Source organism: Diplotaxodon limnothrissa, linkage group LG8 (genome assembly GCF_057381915.1).
Source record: "Diplotaxodon limnothrissa isolate DT_005_m linkage group LG8, D_limnothrissa_male_GT1.1, whole genome shotgun sequence".
Taxonomy (NCBI): domain Eukaryota; kingdom Metazoa; phylum Chordata; class Actinopteri; order Cichliformes; family Cichlidae; genus Diplotaxodon; species Diplotaxodon limnothrissa.
The window spans coordinates 14,733,309-14,748,043 of NC_140603.1; the positions used below are offsets into that span (position 1 = coordinate 14,733,309).

Sequence of the window (14,735 nt, forward strand, 5' to 3'; positions counted from 1 at the left end):
TACAGTAAATGTTATGCTGCAGTCACACAAGGAAAACAATGGTTGGAGACCAGAACATGACCAAAATTATTGCAATCAACTTTAACTTCTGCTCTTGTTTCTTTTGAAATGTTTGCTTTGAAGATGGGGAGCAAGTTTCCAACCACTATTTATCTGTTGCTGTCTTCTTCTTCAGTCTGCTATCATTTCACTTTCCAATGGGGGTCAAGCTGGCAATTACCGCTCCAATTGCTGTTTATAATATTTAACTGTTTCTGTCTACATGCACAGAAATCCAGATTAATTACTTACATCCAGAGTCCAGCCAGAATCACATAGATTTGAAACGGAAATTCAGAAACTCCTCCACAAATACTGACATACATGCTGCAGGATGCCAATTTTTAACTAGAAAAAAAAGACATAAGCGCTCAGTAACCATGCTTTTAAATAAGAAACATAACCAGAATAGCACCACTTTTCAACCAGTTGAGTAGAGTCCCCCATATTAAAGGGACAGGCTGCAGATAAGTTCCACTCACTGACTCATGCAGGTTGATTGCAACCTGTTTGCATTTATAAATTAGACGGCAATTATTTTCAAACACTCACCAATCTGTCTGAGAATGATTGCAGCCAGTCGGAGTCAGACGACAACTGTTTGGAGACAGGTTGCCTCCCATCACATGAGCGCTGTAATCACCTTGCAGTCGACAGTCGACGGCCAGAGGTTAAGGGTGCTGCACGCTCAACCCCTGGGCAACCATTTAGTTGTTGCATCATAGTACAATAATCTCCAAAAGCAAACAAACAATAAAAAATACAAAAATTCAATGCAAACACAGCGCAACCGTTGATTTTTTTCCCTGTTCTCAAGGAGGTCACTGTCCTATTTTGACTCTAGTGACTGAGCCATTAGTTAAACACTAGATATATCTATGAATAAGCAGGAAGTTATTAACTGAAGGTGTGCTAATCAGCAGAAATGAGAAATAAACACATAAAATTAGAGAAATGCATGGATTGTCTAAACATTTGAAAAACTAGTTGAACACTTTGAATAAATAGAGAGGAATATTTGGTAGAGGTTTAGCTGACACTGTTGGCCACAGCTCGTGAGAGTTGTCACTAAGCATAATGAATAGATGTTCCATTGATCAGTAATATAAGTAAATGAATGAATGATTGGCATAATAAGGAAACAGTATGAATAAACAGTTGATAAAGTTCACTAACCCTGGGTGAGCTGAATGCCATCACTAGGAGTGAAAGGTAAGCTGGAAGAAGTGTAGATACAACTGGAGCTTAGTTCAAGTAAGCGTGGTAAGTGGTACTGATGAGGGGCTTCTTGAGTCTATCTGACGTGCCTGTGAGGTATGTTAGATGAAAAAGTCTGGGAGCCACTGCTGTAAGAGGATGGTTTTTAACAAAAGAAGGCATTTGCACTCTTCTGATTTGAAGCTATGCAGTTGAACCTCACATCCAGACCAAAACTAGCAGCAATCCAGTTTTCAGAGTCTGCAGACCTGTATTAATGAATGCATTCATGACTCTTAGTAGCACTGTGCTCATCTCCCAGCTTTCTGCTTAATTACCATAAGCACCACTTGCTGGCAATGGCTGGAGTTTGATTACAAACACCTGTTATTTGACTACAGTCACCTGTTGTTTGTCTGCAAAGATGGGCCACTGTGTTGATGCAATGGCATGTTATGAATTCTATGCCCACTGCTACTGACTCCAGGTCAGGTTTTCGAGCTCTCGCGGCGATGGATGCCTGGCATCATAAAAGCTGGATCAGCCCGGCAGAGGTTTGCTGAGAGGCATCTGTGAGTTCCTTGAAGACTTCCCATCTTAAACTGGCAGCACATATGAAAACACAGACATCCATTTCAGGCATTTGAGAGAAACGGGGACCTGGAAAACCCACTGTCACAGTAGCTTCTGCTCTTCTCTCTCACACACGCTCTGCAGGCACACTTACCAGACAGAACTCGTGTACAACATGAACAAATGCTTGACACCTATACACACACATACCATCACACACCGCAAGCCATGGATGATGGTGTGATGGAATTCTGGGTATCATCTGCGGTGAAAGTGTGTGTGTGTGTGTGTGTGTGTGTGTGTGTGTGTGTGTGTGTGTGTGTGTGTGTGTGTGTGCCCTCCCTCCTCCCAGTGCTCAATCTAATACCCTGTCATCATCAATAACCTCACCAGTGCTGACTCACTGGCTTTTACAACTATGAGGTTTGGGCCTTACTCACAGCCACAGACCCTCGTCTCCATCTCTGTCTGTCTGTCAGCCCACTGCACACACACACACACACACACACACACACACACACACACACACACACTGGAGTTGTGCATGTGCCTGTGGAAGATTTTATGCATACATGCAATCAGCATGCACACTCACTTGCACACATATTCTTCTATAAAGATGTGTCCACACAGGTAAGGATGTGTCACTTCAAACCCTTTGCCACCCACCCACACACACAGTCACTCCCAATCTGACCACAATCCATCAGAATAATTGACTATCATCAGGCAGACACAGACTCATCATCTTTAACACTAAGCATGTCACTCCCTCCTCCCACCTACTCCCCCATCATCCCCATCCTAATTGCCTCCAGGCTTTCATTTAATTTTCTTTACAGCCAGCAAATATGGGAGTTCTTTTACATTCACGTGAGGCTGTAGATATGTACGGAGTGTGCACATATCTACCAAACCATATTTATTATTGTAGCTCACTTCGCAGGAGGTCGGTGCTGACGAATGTGGAGACGGGCGCTGTCAGACGATGATGATGCTGAGCATCTGATGGGGTGAGGCCACACGAGTCTTGACATTTTTAAGGACAATGTGATGATGAGTGTGTTGATGGGAAGGGTTTTTCTTTTTTCTGATTTCCTCCAGCATAAGATGTCAGTCAAAAGTCTGTTCATAGCCAATAAAAGGGTTATAAATTTACAAACCCAATTTCATGATGAAATTTTCTGATTTATTGATTTTAAAAACAAAATGGACACATTTGATCAGGGCATGTAAAGCCGTTTGTAGTCCAGCTCGTAGTTTGGGGGGAGAAGTAAAGACAGCACAGTTACCCATTTTAGGACTGTTTCCCCCCTTGGGTGTAAGAAAAAGAACACAGGTCCACTTTTAACATACGGCTGCATCAGACGCTTCTATATTAACTCTGTATTGAAAAGGTTTCTATTTGTAGAATGGGATAAAGTTAGTGGATGTGGACTGGATTTGACACTTCAGGCGGACAGATTGAGCGAGGAGATATGTGAGCTTATCTAATTAAATGACAACTTCAGGACAGTTATCAGTTATCAAACTGAACATTTCTGTTCAGTTTAAATCTCCAAACAAAGTCGTAAACCTGCCACTGAAGAAGAGTGCAGAAATCTGGCGGTTGTGATCATGGTCAGAGTGCCAAAATGTGCGTAATTGCAATTGAATGTTGTTGTTTCTTGTCAATGAAGCACTTTCTTGACATTTTAAGCACCCAATCCCCCCTGGAATCCCCACAAAGGCCACATGGAGCTCCCCGGACCCCACTTTGAGAACCAGTGATCTGACTAGCTGGCAAGGTCTGTTTCTAAAAGGTGCGCACCTAACTGGCTGGAGCCAGGGCGGCGTATTGCCTTTCACACGCTTCTAAAATACTCTCCGGGCAGAGCCTGAAAGGGTTACTGTTTCCCAAAGTGCCTCATTCTGCGCAGTCGAGAGGGGGCGGCTGAGTGGCGCCGTCGAGTCAGAGACGCAGTTTCTAAAAACCCCGAGACATCATCAAGAAAGAAGCTGACAGTAAGGAAAGCAGCCCCTGCTCCCCTCCCCTCCCGCTCCTTCTCTTCCTCCTTCGCTGGCATGCTGCCGTTCTTCCCCTCTGCTTACCAAATCCCCCCCTAAGCGGTTCTGTCACAATAACCGGGCGGCAAGTGTCAAATGCGGCTCTGGCCGCAAGAAAACACACAAATGGCTTAAAGGCACACAAAATGCGCTCAGTGGAAACACTCCGCTTTCAGACGTTTAGTCATAGCTCTGTTGAACTCGTTGATTGTATTTAGACCAATAATATAAACACAATTTAGAAAACCCTACTTACAGAAAATTACTCAGCTCTTTGATTTCACGGGACTTCGTTGCCCCCCCTTCCCTCCCTGCGCGTCTCCAGCGCGTTTAATTGCCCATATCTCTTTAACTTGCAGACAGCATGCCCAGGCTCTCCAATTAATAGTCTGCTAACGTCAAAAACAGTTGACCATTGTTTTATGGGCTTTGTGTTCTCTCTCTCTTTCTTTCTCTCTCTCTCTCTCTCCCTCGCTCTCTCCAGGGCGGTCAGACTTGAATAGGCGCCTGTCTGCTCCAGTCCACCTCTATACAAATACCTCATTGGAACTTGTGTGGAGCTTCCAGAGTAAAAAACACAGAGAGACCCCAGACACTGGAGGCTTTGCGCGTCTGCTCTTGCGATTTCATCATCTGACACTGTTTGAAAAGTCTGAATCATATTTTAGCCATTATGTTAACACCTCGAAGCGCATGAGCGAGTTGGAGATGAATGCGTGTGCGTGGCCTCTCCCCCTCGCTCTCCCTCTCTCTCGCGCGCTCTCCGGTTGAGACAAATGAATGCCAGGTCTGTGGAGGCGCTTGAGGTATGCGTTGCGCATTAAGCAGCGTAGTAAATCAGCCTTTTCTAAAATCGCTGTGACGGCGTGGAGCGTCAGACAGTCCACACAAAGTCACCGAAACTTTATAGTAGTTTGTAACTCCACTCCACTTCGGAGCCCAGCCGTCTACACTGTAAAAAAATATGTCATTTGCAAAAGTCTTTTCACCCTTTATTATTTTAATAAAGCGAGGTACAGTTTCAGGGGTTTCCGGTTGAAAAACACACGAATATTGCAAGAATACTTCAGCGTCATCGCTCTGATATGTGAAATCTCTTCAGTCACCCCGAATGGAAACCAGTGAAACGTATCTCTGTGGCAAGGAAAGATTTTTACAGCTTAATGAGACATTTTTAGATAGCTTTTTGTTTTTACAGTGTACACGCCCCTTTGGATATACACAGTGGTGTAAGCATGGGTTGACACTAACACATGTTGAAAAGATGGACTTTATTGCTAAAACGTGTAACCATAACATGTACACTGATATGTTGGGTTTTTTGTATTTATTTATTTATTTTTTTGTCATTTTTAGAAATATTCAAGTAGACATCTCCCATATTTTTTTATTCTGGTATACTCTGCTATTCTCTGTCCTTATGCTCTATACTCACAAATCGTTAAAATAATAAATAAAACGTACAGATTTGTTTATTCCTACAATACTATGTATTCCAAAAAAAAAAGCTGAGTTCACGCCTTTATATATATCTTTAACCTCAACTTTTCTTCTTCTTTTTTTACAATTTAATTATTATTGATATTAATATACAAAAACTCTAGGCAGCATCGCAGTGAAATAACAGTCAGCATCAATGTTCAGTTGAAGAAGAAGAAGAAAAAGGTCACCTCTTGGAGAAGTGTAGCATATGCAATCCATTTTCAATGTCTCTTAAAAATATCAACAAAACAAAATGCTCCTTCCTCACGAAGTGCTCGTGTTCCCCTCCGAAAAAAAATGTCAGGGTTGAGAATAAAATATGGTCCTGGTTCAATTAGAAAAAATAGCTGCATTTTTCTTAAATATGTACAATGTTGGTATTTCACTTAAAATGCTATATAAAAAAATAGATTTGCTATGGTGCCCACCTCTGTAGAGAGTTAACAGTGCAATAGAAACCGTATTTCCAGTCCACTCCCCCGTCGACCACCACCACCGCCGCCACCACCACCACTACTACTACTTCCTTCCTTAGAGAGAATCAGCACGAACACTTGCACTCTGAGATGATTGGGTATTGCACCTGTATCCACGTACAGTATTTCTGTTTTAGAAAGCCTTGACAATACCACCGGAGGAAAACCTTGGTGATTGACTTGACGGGTTTGCAAGACATCCCCTCGGGGAAGGAGCACGAGCGCTCAGAGAAACAGTTTCCCTCTTTCATGTAACGTGGCCAGAACCTCACACCCAAATCTTTCCAGGTGTACACAACCGGGCAGTGCGTATAGGTCCACAGCCACTGCAGGAATTTCCTACGGGCTTTCTTGCCCACTTTTAGCCGCTTTCCATAGGGGGTCTCTGTGAGGTCCAGCTTTTTAATATCGTTGGGCATGGGCCCCTGCAGCTTCACCTGGTTATCTGGCGCGGAGAAGTTCACCAGCATGGGGGGGCTGATGGACATGAAATTGGGGTCAAAGTTACTGCCGAGTCTTTTCCGCAGAGTCCTCTCGACCAAGTCCTGCTCCCGGGGGTCGTACTCCGGGTCCGGGTCCTCCTTCAGGTCGGGCACGGGGAGGTGATCGCTGGGCGAAGGGCGGAAGTGATCGCTGGGCGAAGGGCGGAGGCGAAGGTAATGCTGGGAAACTCCGAGGTGAACGCAAACCAGCGCGTAAACGAACAGCGTTTGAGAGAAGCCCATAATTCCTCTTGTTCAACGCACGGGCTCTTCTCGCGTGAATAATACTCAGTTCTTTTCCCGGTTACTGTGTTCTGTGGAGTCACCAGCCCGGGGCTTCATAAATAGTAGAAGTTCAGTCACCAGCAAGGCGATACTTTTAATAGACCACGTCGGGTTTGAATGACATGGAGCGGAGTGCTTTGCTTTTTAGGGCTCCTTCAACTTTGCAATTTACCCGCTGATGCAAATGTGCAGCATGGAAGCGGGCTACCCCGCTCTCTGCAGAAAGAGTTGAGTCAAAAAAAAAGAAAAGAAAAAAGGGAAAACTCGAGCGCCTATTCACGCTCTCTCCTGCTTCACCCCGCTCCTCAGATTCACTTCGGGTTTCTCTCGGTTGTCATGGTTACCCCGAGGACTCGAAGCCACGACGAAACTGTCTGCACTGGATGACAGCGGCCGAGGCGAGAGCTGCATGGACTGAAGTGTTTTCTGAAAGGGACAGAATAGATCCGGAGCTCCCGGGAGAGAAGGGCGCACAAAAGAGCACTTCACCAAGTTTTAAATGTCACGCGCCCGGCAGCGATTGCCAGCCTTGGCCAATGTTATTTTTACGCACGGCTTTTAGAAACGTGGCTTCTCTTAACGTCGCCTGGCGCTCTCAGGTTTGACAAGGTCCCAGAGCGCACAGTCCACGGACCGAGGAGAGGGGGGCGGGGAGTGGGGTAGTCTCTGCAGCCAGTCTCCTGCGGTATTCCAGCGCACTTTCCCTGAAAATGACAGAAAACTTGGAGGAGCCGTGTGGCACAATCTCAGTTTTTTTTTCAGGACGCAACAGCCGCTTATCTTCCCAGAGGATGTTCCAAATCGCAGAGCAGCTCGGTTTTACATGTAAAAGTCTCGCTTGTAATATTCCCACAGAACTCTGGCTTTTGCGTGTAAGTAGTAGAAGTAGAAGAAGAACGATGAAAACACAGCTTTCCAGCGAAATGCAGCCTCACTGCACGTGAAATGCAAACTGCGTAAAGACAGAAAACGTGGTTGGGTCAGAGATCCTCTCAGTGTGGCATCGCTGAATCTTCACAACACCAGCAACAAAATAAAAAATAATAATAAATACATTCAAATAATATTAATTTCAAAAAGAAAAAATCTTCTAATCGCAATGTCGGTGCATGACGAGAGAGTCCATAATCTGCTTTTTTGTTCCCCGGTCTATGAAAGCGGTCAATTCCTTAGGGAGCCTCTCTCCTCCTTTGATAACTGGGTACAGCAGCTACTAAGTCGCTCCTACTTCAGGAGTGTGAGAGACTTGGCGCTGGAGCATTTCTTTGCTTAGGCACACTGTGTGTGAGTGTGTCTGTAGCGAGTGGTGCTCAGTCCCAAGTTAAATATCCCCCTCCGACGGTACAAAGTGTCAGAGGGGCCTGCCCACCCTGGCCACTTTCACTATGATTGACAGCCCCCCCCCCAACCCTCCCCTCACAACGTGGAAAATATCAGCCACAATGAGGATCAACTGGGTCCTAAAGCACCAGCCTTTTTTAATCGCATTTAAGAGCAATATTCCCAGACACACAGGATAATACAAGATATTTTTTTTAACCCCTCTCTCTTTCTTACACACTGTAAGTATAACAGCAGCTGCTTCTCCTGCGGTTTTCATCAGCAGAGTGTCTCTGATGCACTAATAGGTTCAATGCGCTGTCAATACTCGGCTGAAGTGTAAAAGAGTTTCGTGAACTTTACCATGAAAATGATGGGAAACGTTTGGTAGCTTGTCTGCGGAAAAGGGGCATCACATTCCACCTTTGTTCATCGGGATTTGGGTCTACACAGGAATTGGCCCGTTGAACTCGGGGGTCACAAAATAGGCGCATAATTAAGGGGCTATAAATGGCCGTGGATAACTAAGCGGTACCTTTCCCATGCTAAGCAGTCATTAGGGGAAAATCAACAGAACGTTTTTTTCTTCTTACTATTAAACTATGTTTATTTTCCCATAATCCAAATTAGAACTTACACAAACAAGTGAAATTTATTGATAGTCAAATCGCTTAAACATGTTCGGTAGACGCACTAAACTGATTCAGGAGTCGATCTCCATTCCAATGAACATTTAAACATTTTCAAAACTTTAATAGACTTTAAAAAAAAAAAGAAAATGTAAACATGCTTTGAAATTAAACTTTGCATCAAAAGCTGGTCAAACTCCATCAGCACGCGCTTGCTCTGAATTTAAACCTGACTCTTGGTTTCATTTACCTACGCAGTCTGGATGGGCTGTGATTGTGCTTGTCTTTTGTAGTAGTCACTAGAGGGCGGTGAACTAGCATGGTGAGGACATGAAGCCAGGGGCTCCCCAGACTCGCCCTCACAGTTTGACTACTCATGTTTGAGTCCATGGGGAAAGAATGTTCACTCGTAGTTAGGGTGCAGCTCAAGTGAAATTGCTCAGCAGCTCTGTAATCAAACTTCTAAAAGACTCCACTGAGGGCAAATGAAGTAGTTAACTGGAATCATACTCACTAAGAGTATAATATAAAAAATTCCACAGTTGTGAGATGGAATCATTTTTATCACAAGAAGTGCTGTAATTTCAGTGTCTTGCACAGTTCTTCAACTTCATTATCCAGGTCTAACCAGATGGAAAAAGTTGCCAGCAGTCTTTGGCATCCTGTGAGTAAATTCCCTCTGACCCCCTCCTAACATCTATCCAGACACACAGAGTCATAATCTGGTTAATGATTAGGGTGCCGGTGTAGACAGAACTCAGTGGGCTGCAGGGACAGTGAGGCTGAGCCGGCTACTGTAGTACCGGCTATTCCCATTGTCTTCCTCCACAGCTCTTGGTGTGCTGGACTGAGAGAGAAACCCCATGCCGGGAGAAACACTTCCTGAGTCCCACGCCCAAATACTCTAGAAACCCAGCAATGAGTCAACCCCCATTTACTGGCTAATTACTGGAGATAAAGACAGGGAAAGAAGAGAGGAGGGGACCGGTGGACACAGTGGGGAAGGGTCGAGGTGATGCTGAGCATGTGTGGTGGTGGTGAGTGGGGGAGATGGCAGAGGGGTGGTGGTGATGAAGAAGATGGATTCACCAATGGGGTAAGGGTGGGGGTGAGAGGGTAGTTTTAGTGCTGGATGACAGTTTGCTGTGGAATGGCTAATTAAATAACGGCGTTAAAGGACCCCGGCTCGCTTTAACGAAGCCCGTCAACCTCTGAGGAGCGGGTCAAACTATGGAGGAGAGAGCGGGGAGGGGGTCTGGTGCTGAAAATTGGCCTTGTATAACAAGGGGACTTAGTCCTTTGGTTGTGCAGTGATTGTTCACGCTCCCTTAGGCCTCAATAGGGCGCATGTGAAGGGGTGCTGGGGCAGCGGGGGTGCCCTAAGACATAGATTTGACTCCCTTCTCCTTTTTCTGCTATGAATGCTATACAGACATACACTCCCACACATAGCTCACCACAAACACTTACACACACTAACACACCTACAGCTCCATACAAAGGCCTTTACCCAAAGTCCAGACAGGAGCTTATGCACTGCAGGGGCACAGCAAGGGGCAGCCCAGGCCAGACTGGCCGACTGTGCCCACTGAGGACTGGTAGAATGGCACAGATGGGTGGATGGAGATGGACAGATTGGAGAGGAGAGAGAGGGGGGAGACTAAACATAAGAAACTCACAAACTAAGACGACAAAATATTACCTGTCAGAAGATTAGTTAAGGAAAGTCATGGAATTTGGCAAGCTGCTGTGGCTATCTGTGGCTTGAGTGGCAGAGATAGAACAAATCCCAGAGGCCACACCCCATCAAATAAAAAGATATGCCCGGAGAACGTCTCATAATTCATTTTGTGTTGTGGCATCTACAGCAGAACACTCTCTGATGGGACTTTGGCAGTCTGACAGATTTCAGAACCAACCAGAGCCTGAACATTTTGTTTTTTGAGCTGTCAAATCAGTAGAAGCATTTATCAGTATTTCAGATAAATATTTGCAGAAACGTTGAGATTAGAACAACGTCTAATGTGTTGGAAAGTCATTTTAAAAGTGCTTGATGTGACATATTATGTCCTTAGACTTGCGAGACCTGCCTTGCAGCAGCATACACAGAAATGCTCACAATGCAAATACATAGCTTTCACCATTGCTTGTCAATATTGCATATCCCTTTATTCCCCACTGCCCTGTCATCTTCTCCAGGCTTACTCCCCTCTTCCTTCTCCCCCATATTCGACTCTGTCTCCGAGCTTTAACTGAAAGCAGATGGCTTGGGAAGCATGTCAAAAATCTGTCTCCCGTTAACACTACTTTTGAAGCCCCCCTCCCCGCCTCCCTTCTGCTATATTTTTTTCCCTCTCCCCTAAAATTCATCATAAAGTTATTTTTGCAAAAATATCCAGTAAACAGCATCAAAGTGATATTTTTCCCCCTTTTCCTCTAAGAGAAGAAAAGAAAGCTGAACTAAGTGTAAGGCTTGTTATTGAAAGAGCGCCGCGCCACGCTGTTGTTCAGTCTGAAGTCAATCTGAGCAGGGCCCCGCATCCTTTGTGTCTATTACGGCATTCCAGTCGCGATGGAGAAAATGCTGCTCCACGCGTGATCAAAAGCTGTGATTAATGGTGATCATATTGTAGACAGCTCATTGGCTTTGTGATGTGATTGCGGGGCCCACTTTGAACTCTGAGACTGAAGAACTTGAGCTAAGCCAGGAAACTTTACTGTGGCACAAGCACTGTGAATATGAATGTTTTTCTTTAGGTTTTTGTACGTGTTCAGTCACTCATTACCGAAGCTGTTCAATACCTGAGTTTTCCTTTTTATGAAGATTTCATATGGCGGTGCACATGCAAAGGACGGGGCCTGAAAGCTGAAGTCACATTTCTGTCGTATTGACAGCTAATCCTAAAAAAACAATCCTATGATCGGAAAGTGAAATGAAATTGGAAAAATGAATCTTCTTTTACTTTGTTGAATGCAGTGTTCCTATTGAGGAAAAATTAAGCTCCAGCAATAACAAACACAATGCTGGTTTTCAGCTGTGATGTCACCCATTGGCTGGTGGAATCCCGCTTCTTTGGAAGAGACAAGGTTGCCGCTCACTAATGCAAAATACTAGAACAAGAATAGGCAAACTTAAATATTTTTACATTTGGTGACCAATTACAAGCAGCTGTTGTGACCAATTTGTCACGGATTAGTTGAGCGTGCAACACCCTCGACCTCTGAGCAACCATGTTCAATCTCAAGGTGATTGCACAGGTCGCCTGGTGGGAGGCAACCTGTCTTCTGACAGGCTGCAACCGCTCTGCTATCTGCGTACAGATAGCAAATTAACTCTGTCTTATTTCCATTCAATCCGATGTCATGGCACAGCATGTAATAGACACCGGCATGTCTATTACAAACATTATTAACATATTTACATTGACATACATATTAGCTGCCCAGCTTAATTGTTTCTGACAATTAAGGAACCTGGAATGTACGCCATACGTTTTTTGGATACTACCGACTTTTTTGCTTTAAATATATTATCTCCCCCTGCTGGTAATGCAACTTCTGCATGCATGTCCATTTCATATTCTGGAAATGCAAGCATGAAATGGACACGGTGGACCTGCATGTCTATTACACATTTTGGTGTGATACCGAGTTTTTCCATTTTATTGCCATCTTTACACAAAACACCTCTGAAGACAGCAGCTGATCACAAGTTGATCAAAGACCTCAGAACCTTTACCAACCTCATAAATCAAGAGAGAATATTAGACTTCTGTGCAGTATTACATAGAGCAGTCGCCCCCTGCTGGGCCCGATAAAGAACTTAGCTTCCTTTTTTCTTACCAACATAGTAAATGGAGCCAACAGCCACATAATCACAGTCTGATAATAATGTCATTCGCTTTTAAAGTAGTCATAGACCAAAGTATTTGTGATTACAAGTCATAATGATTTGATCAAATGTCATGGTAACTTAAAAAAAACAGCTTATTATAAGAGAAAAAACACTGGACCTCAGTGTGGCATCTGTGTAATCTTTAACGAACTTGCCAACATTTTTCACACGACCTGAAAACGTGTTTGTTTCGGCGCAACAATGAAAATAAGGAGATCGCCCAGTTGGGGCAGCTGTAGCTCAGCATCTACTAATCAGAAGGTTGGTGGTTCAACCTCTGCCTGCTCCAGTCTGCCTCCAGAACTCCTTGGGCAAGATACTAACCCCAAGTTGATCTCCAATGCATCCATTGGAGTATGAATATTTGTAAATGTTAGAGAGCACTTCTGCATAGAAATAGTGCTTTTATGAATGGGTGAATGAGGCATAAGGTCTTCTAAGCAACACGTTTCATGCTGCTAAAAGAAATTAAAAGCTAAGTTTCTATGAAGGACCTGTTCACAATAACTGAATATAGTGTTTTCACAGTTATGCTTTTTATTGAGTTTATAATTACTCATTATCATCATTATTCTGTTTTTATTAGCTTAGAGCAAACCCTTCAGATCTATATGGAGAAGGGTTACTATAGTTTGAATTCGGTGACCTCACATCTACATCAAATCCTACAAACTCCACCTCTGAGTTTTCACCATCCATGAAAAGTTTGAGTATTATTGCTACAGATGACTTTTAAAAAATACCTCTTTCAAGAAAGACTTTATTATTATAAAGTAGCTGCAGTTAAGCAGTGAATAAAAACATGTATTTAACTATTATGTGCTTGTTTCGGCGTTTGTAATGGCCTAGCTGGGTCACTTGGAAATAAGCATTGTTGGTTTCCGTAAGTCATTCCCATTTTTCTTCATGAATCGCTATTTTCCTGTAATGACGCCTGGCAGCTTTTAATTGGCTTTGGCGTGCCCTCACAAAATTCCAGGGTGATTACCCGTATTCACATCGTGTAAAATTGAAACAAAAAGAGGATCTCAACAGTTTGAAGCATCCCATGGTCTTCATCTATCCCTCTCCTTTTATATTTGATGCATCCCCTTTTGGAAAACCCCAAGAGTGCCCCCATCCTTCCTCTGTCATATCCTCCTCCTCTGGCTCTCCCACTGTCCCACCCTCCCTTCTTGCCTCCTCGGCCCCCCTCAGATCAGGGAGTGATGAGGGCGGAATTAAATTGATCGCCACCTTCCGGAAAACAACAGGAAAAAACAGCGCATTCCAAACGCCAGGAGGGCGTTCCCCCTGGTCTTCCCTATGGCAGGATGACATCATTGGCCAGCCGCCAACAGCCTGGAGAGAAGGAAAGACTGAGAGAGAGAGAGAGTGCAAGACAGAGAGATGAATAAAGAAAGCGAGGGGAAAATAAGTAGGATATACGAAATGTCAAGACTCAATGGTGTGTCAAGTGGTGTGTGAATCGGATGCCATGGCAGAGATATGAGAGCCGCAACAGTGTAGTACAGCACAGTTTGTTTCGACACTTAAATAATGTATTTTCAATCTCTGTGAATGCTAAAGCTTTAATCTGTTATTCTAATCTCCTTTTCCATCAGTGAAATCGTTGTTGGCACACTCTATCGATCACCCCCTGGATGCTTGTTAACGGTCTCGATTTACATGAGAAGAGAAATGGAGAAGCAACTACAATGGAATAAAGACTTTAAATGAAAACAATTTGGGTATTTCAAATTCTGCTGTCCCACTTGAAAAGATTACATTTTGAAAAACAATTGTGTTTCAAAATGTGCCATTACCCCCTTTTTTTTATCACTAACTAAAGAGTAATTTCATGTAACCACATGTCTTTCAGAAGCTCTGTCCAACTTAGGTAAACCCTGACCACAAGTAACTGGCAATTCGTTCATTCTCCCGACCACTAAGCCATTGTGTTGCCACAGGCCATCTTGTCGAAATGAAACAGTTTGCCCACAGCCACTGACCACAACAGATGTTCCCTTGCCCGACTCTCTCCGCAGCATGTGTGTTCTGTTGAGTCTAGAGCCAAGATACTTCCATGGACTGGCACTGGGTAACAAAAACAAAGGGAGGGAAATTCTACGATGGCGTCTCCACCAGTCTGTGACGGGCTTCAGAGTGAGGGCGTCCCATTGCACGGACGTGACGGAGCGCATCGGTGTCATGACCCGCTCTCTTTTGGGCAGTTCTCCGAGTGGTAGTGCTGGGATCCTGGTGCCCTTTGGTCCTCTAGTGTGCTTGTGGAACACGCAGGAAGGTACAAGGGTGACGGCCTGCCCAGATG

The 14,735-nt window shown here is 44.2% G+C and overlaps 1 protein-coding gene across 1 annotated transcript; it reads right to left on the bottom strand.

Annotated features, from left to right (window-relative positions):
• Positions 1 to 5,868: 5,868 nt before the first annotated feature.
• On the bottom strand, positions 5,869 to 7,863 carry nog2 (noggin 2). Its single transcript, XM_085360660.1, has one exon. It carries the CDS (start codon positions 6,536 to 6,538, stop codon positions 5,879 to 5,881), a length of 660 nt encoding a protein of 219 aa, XP_085216786.1. The 5' UTR covers positions 6,539 to 7,863; the 3' UTR covers positions 5,869 to 5,878.
• Between the last annotated feature and the right edge of the window lie 6,872 nt (positions 7,864 to 14,735).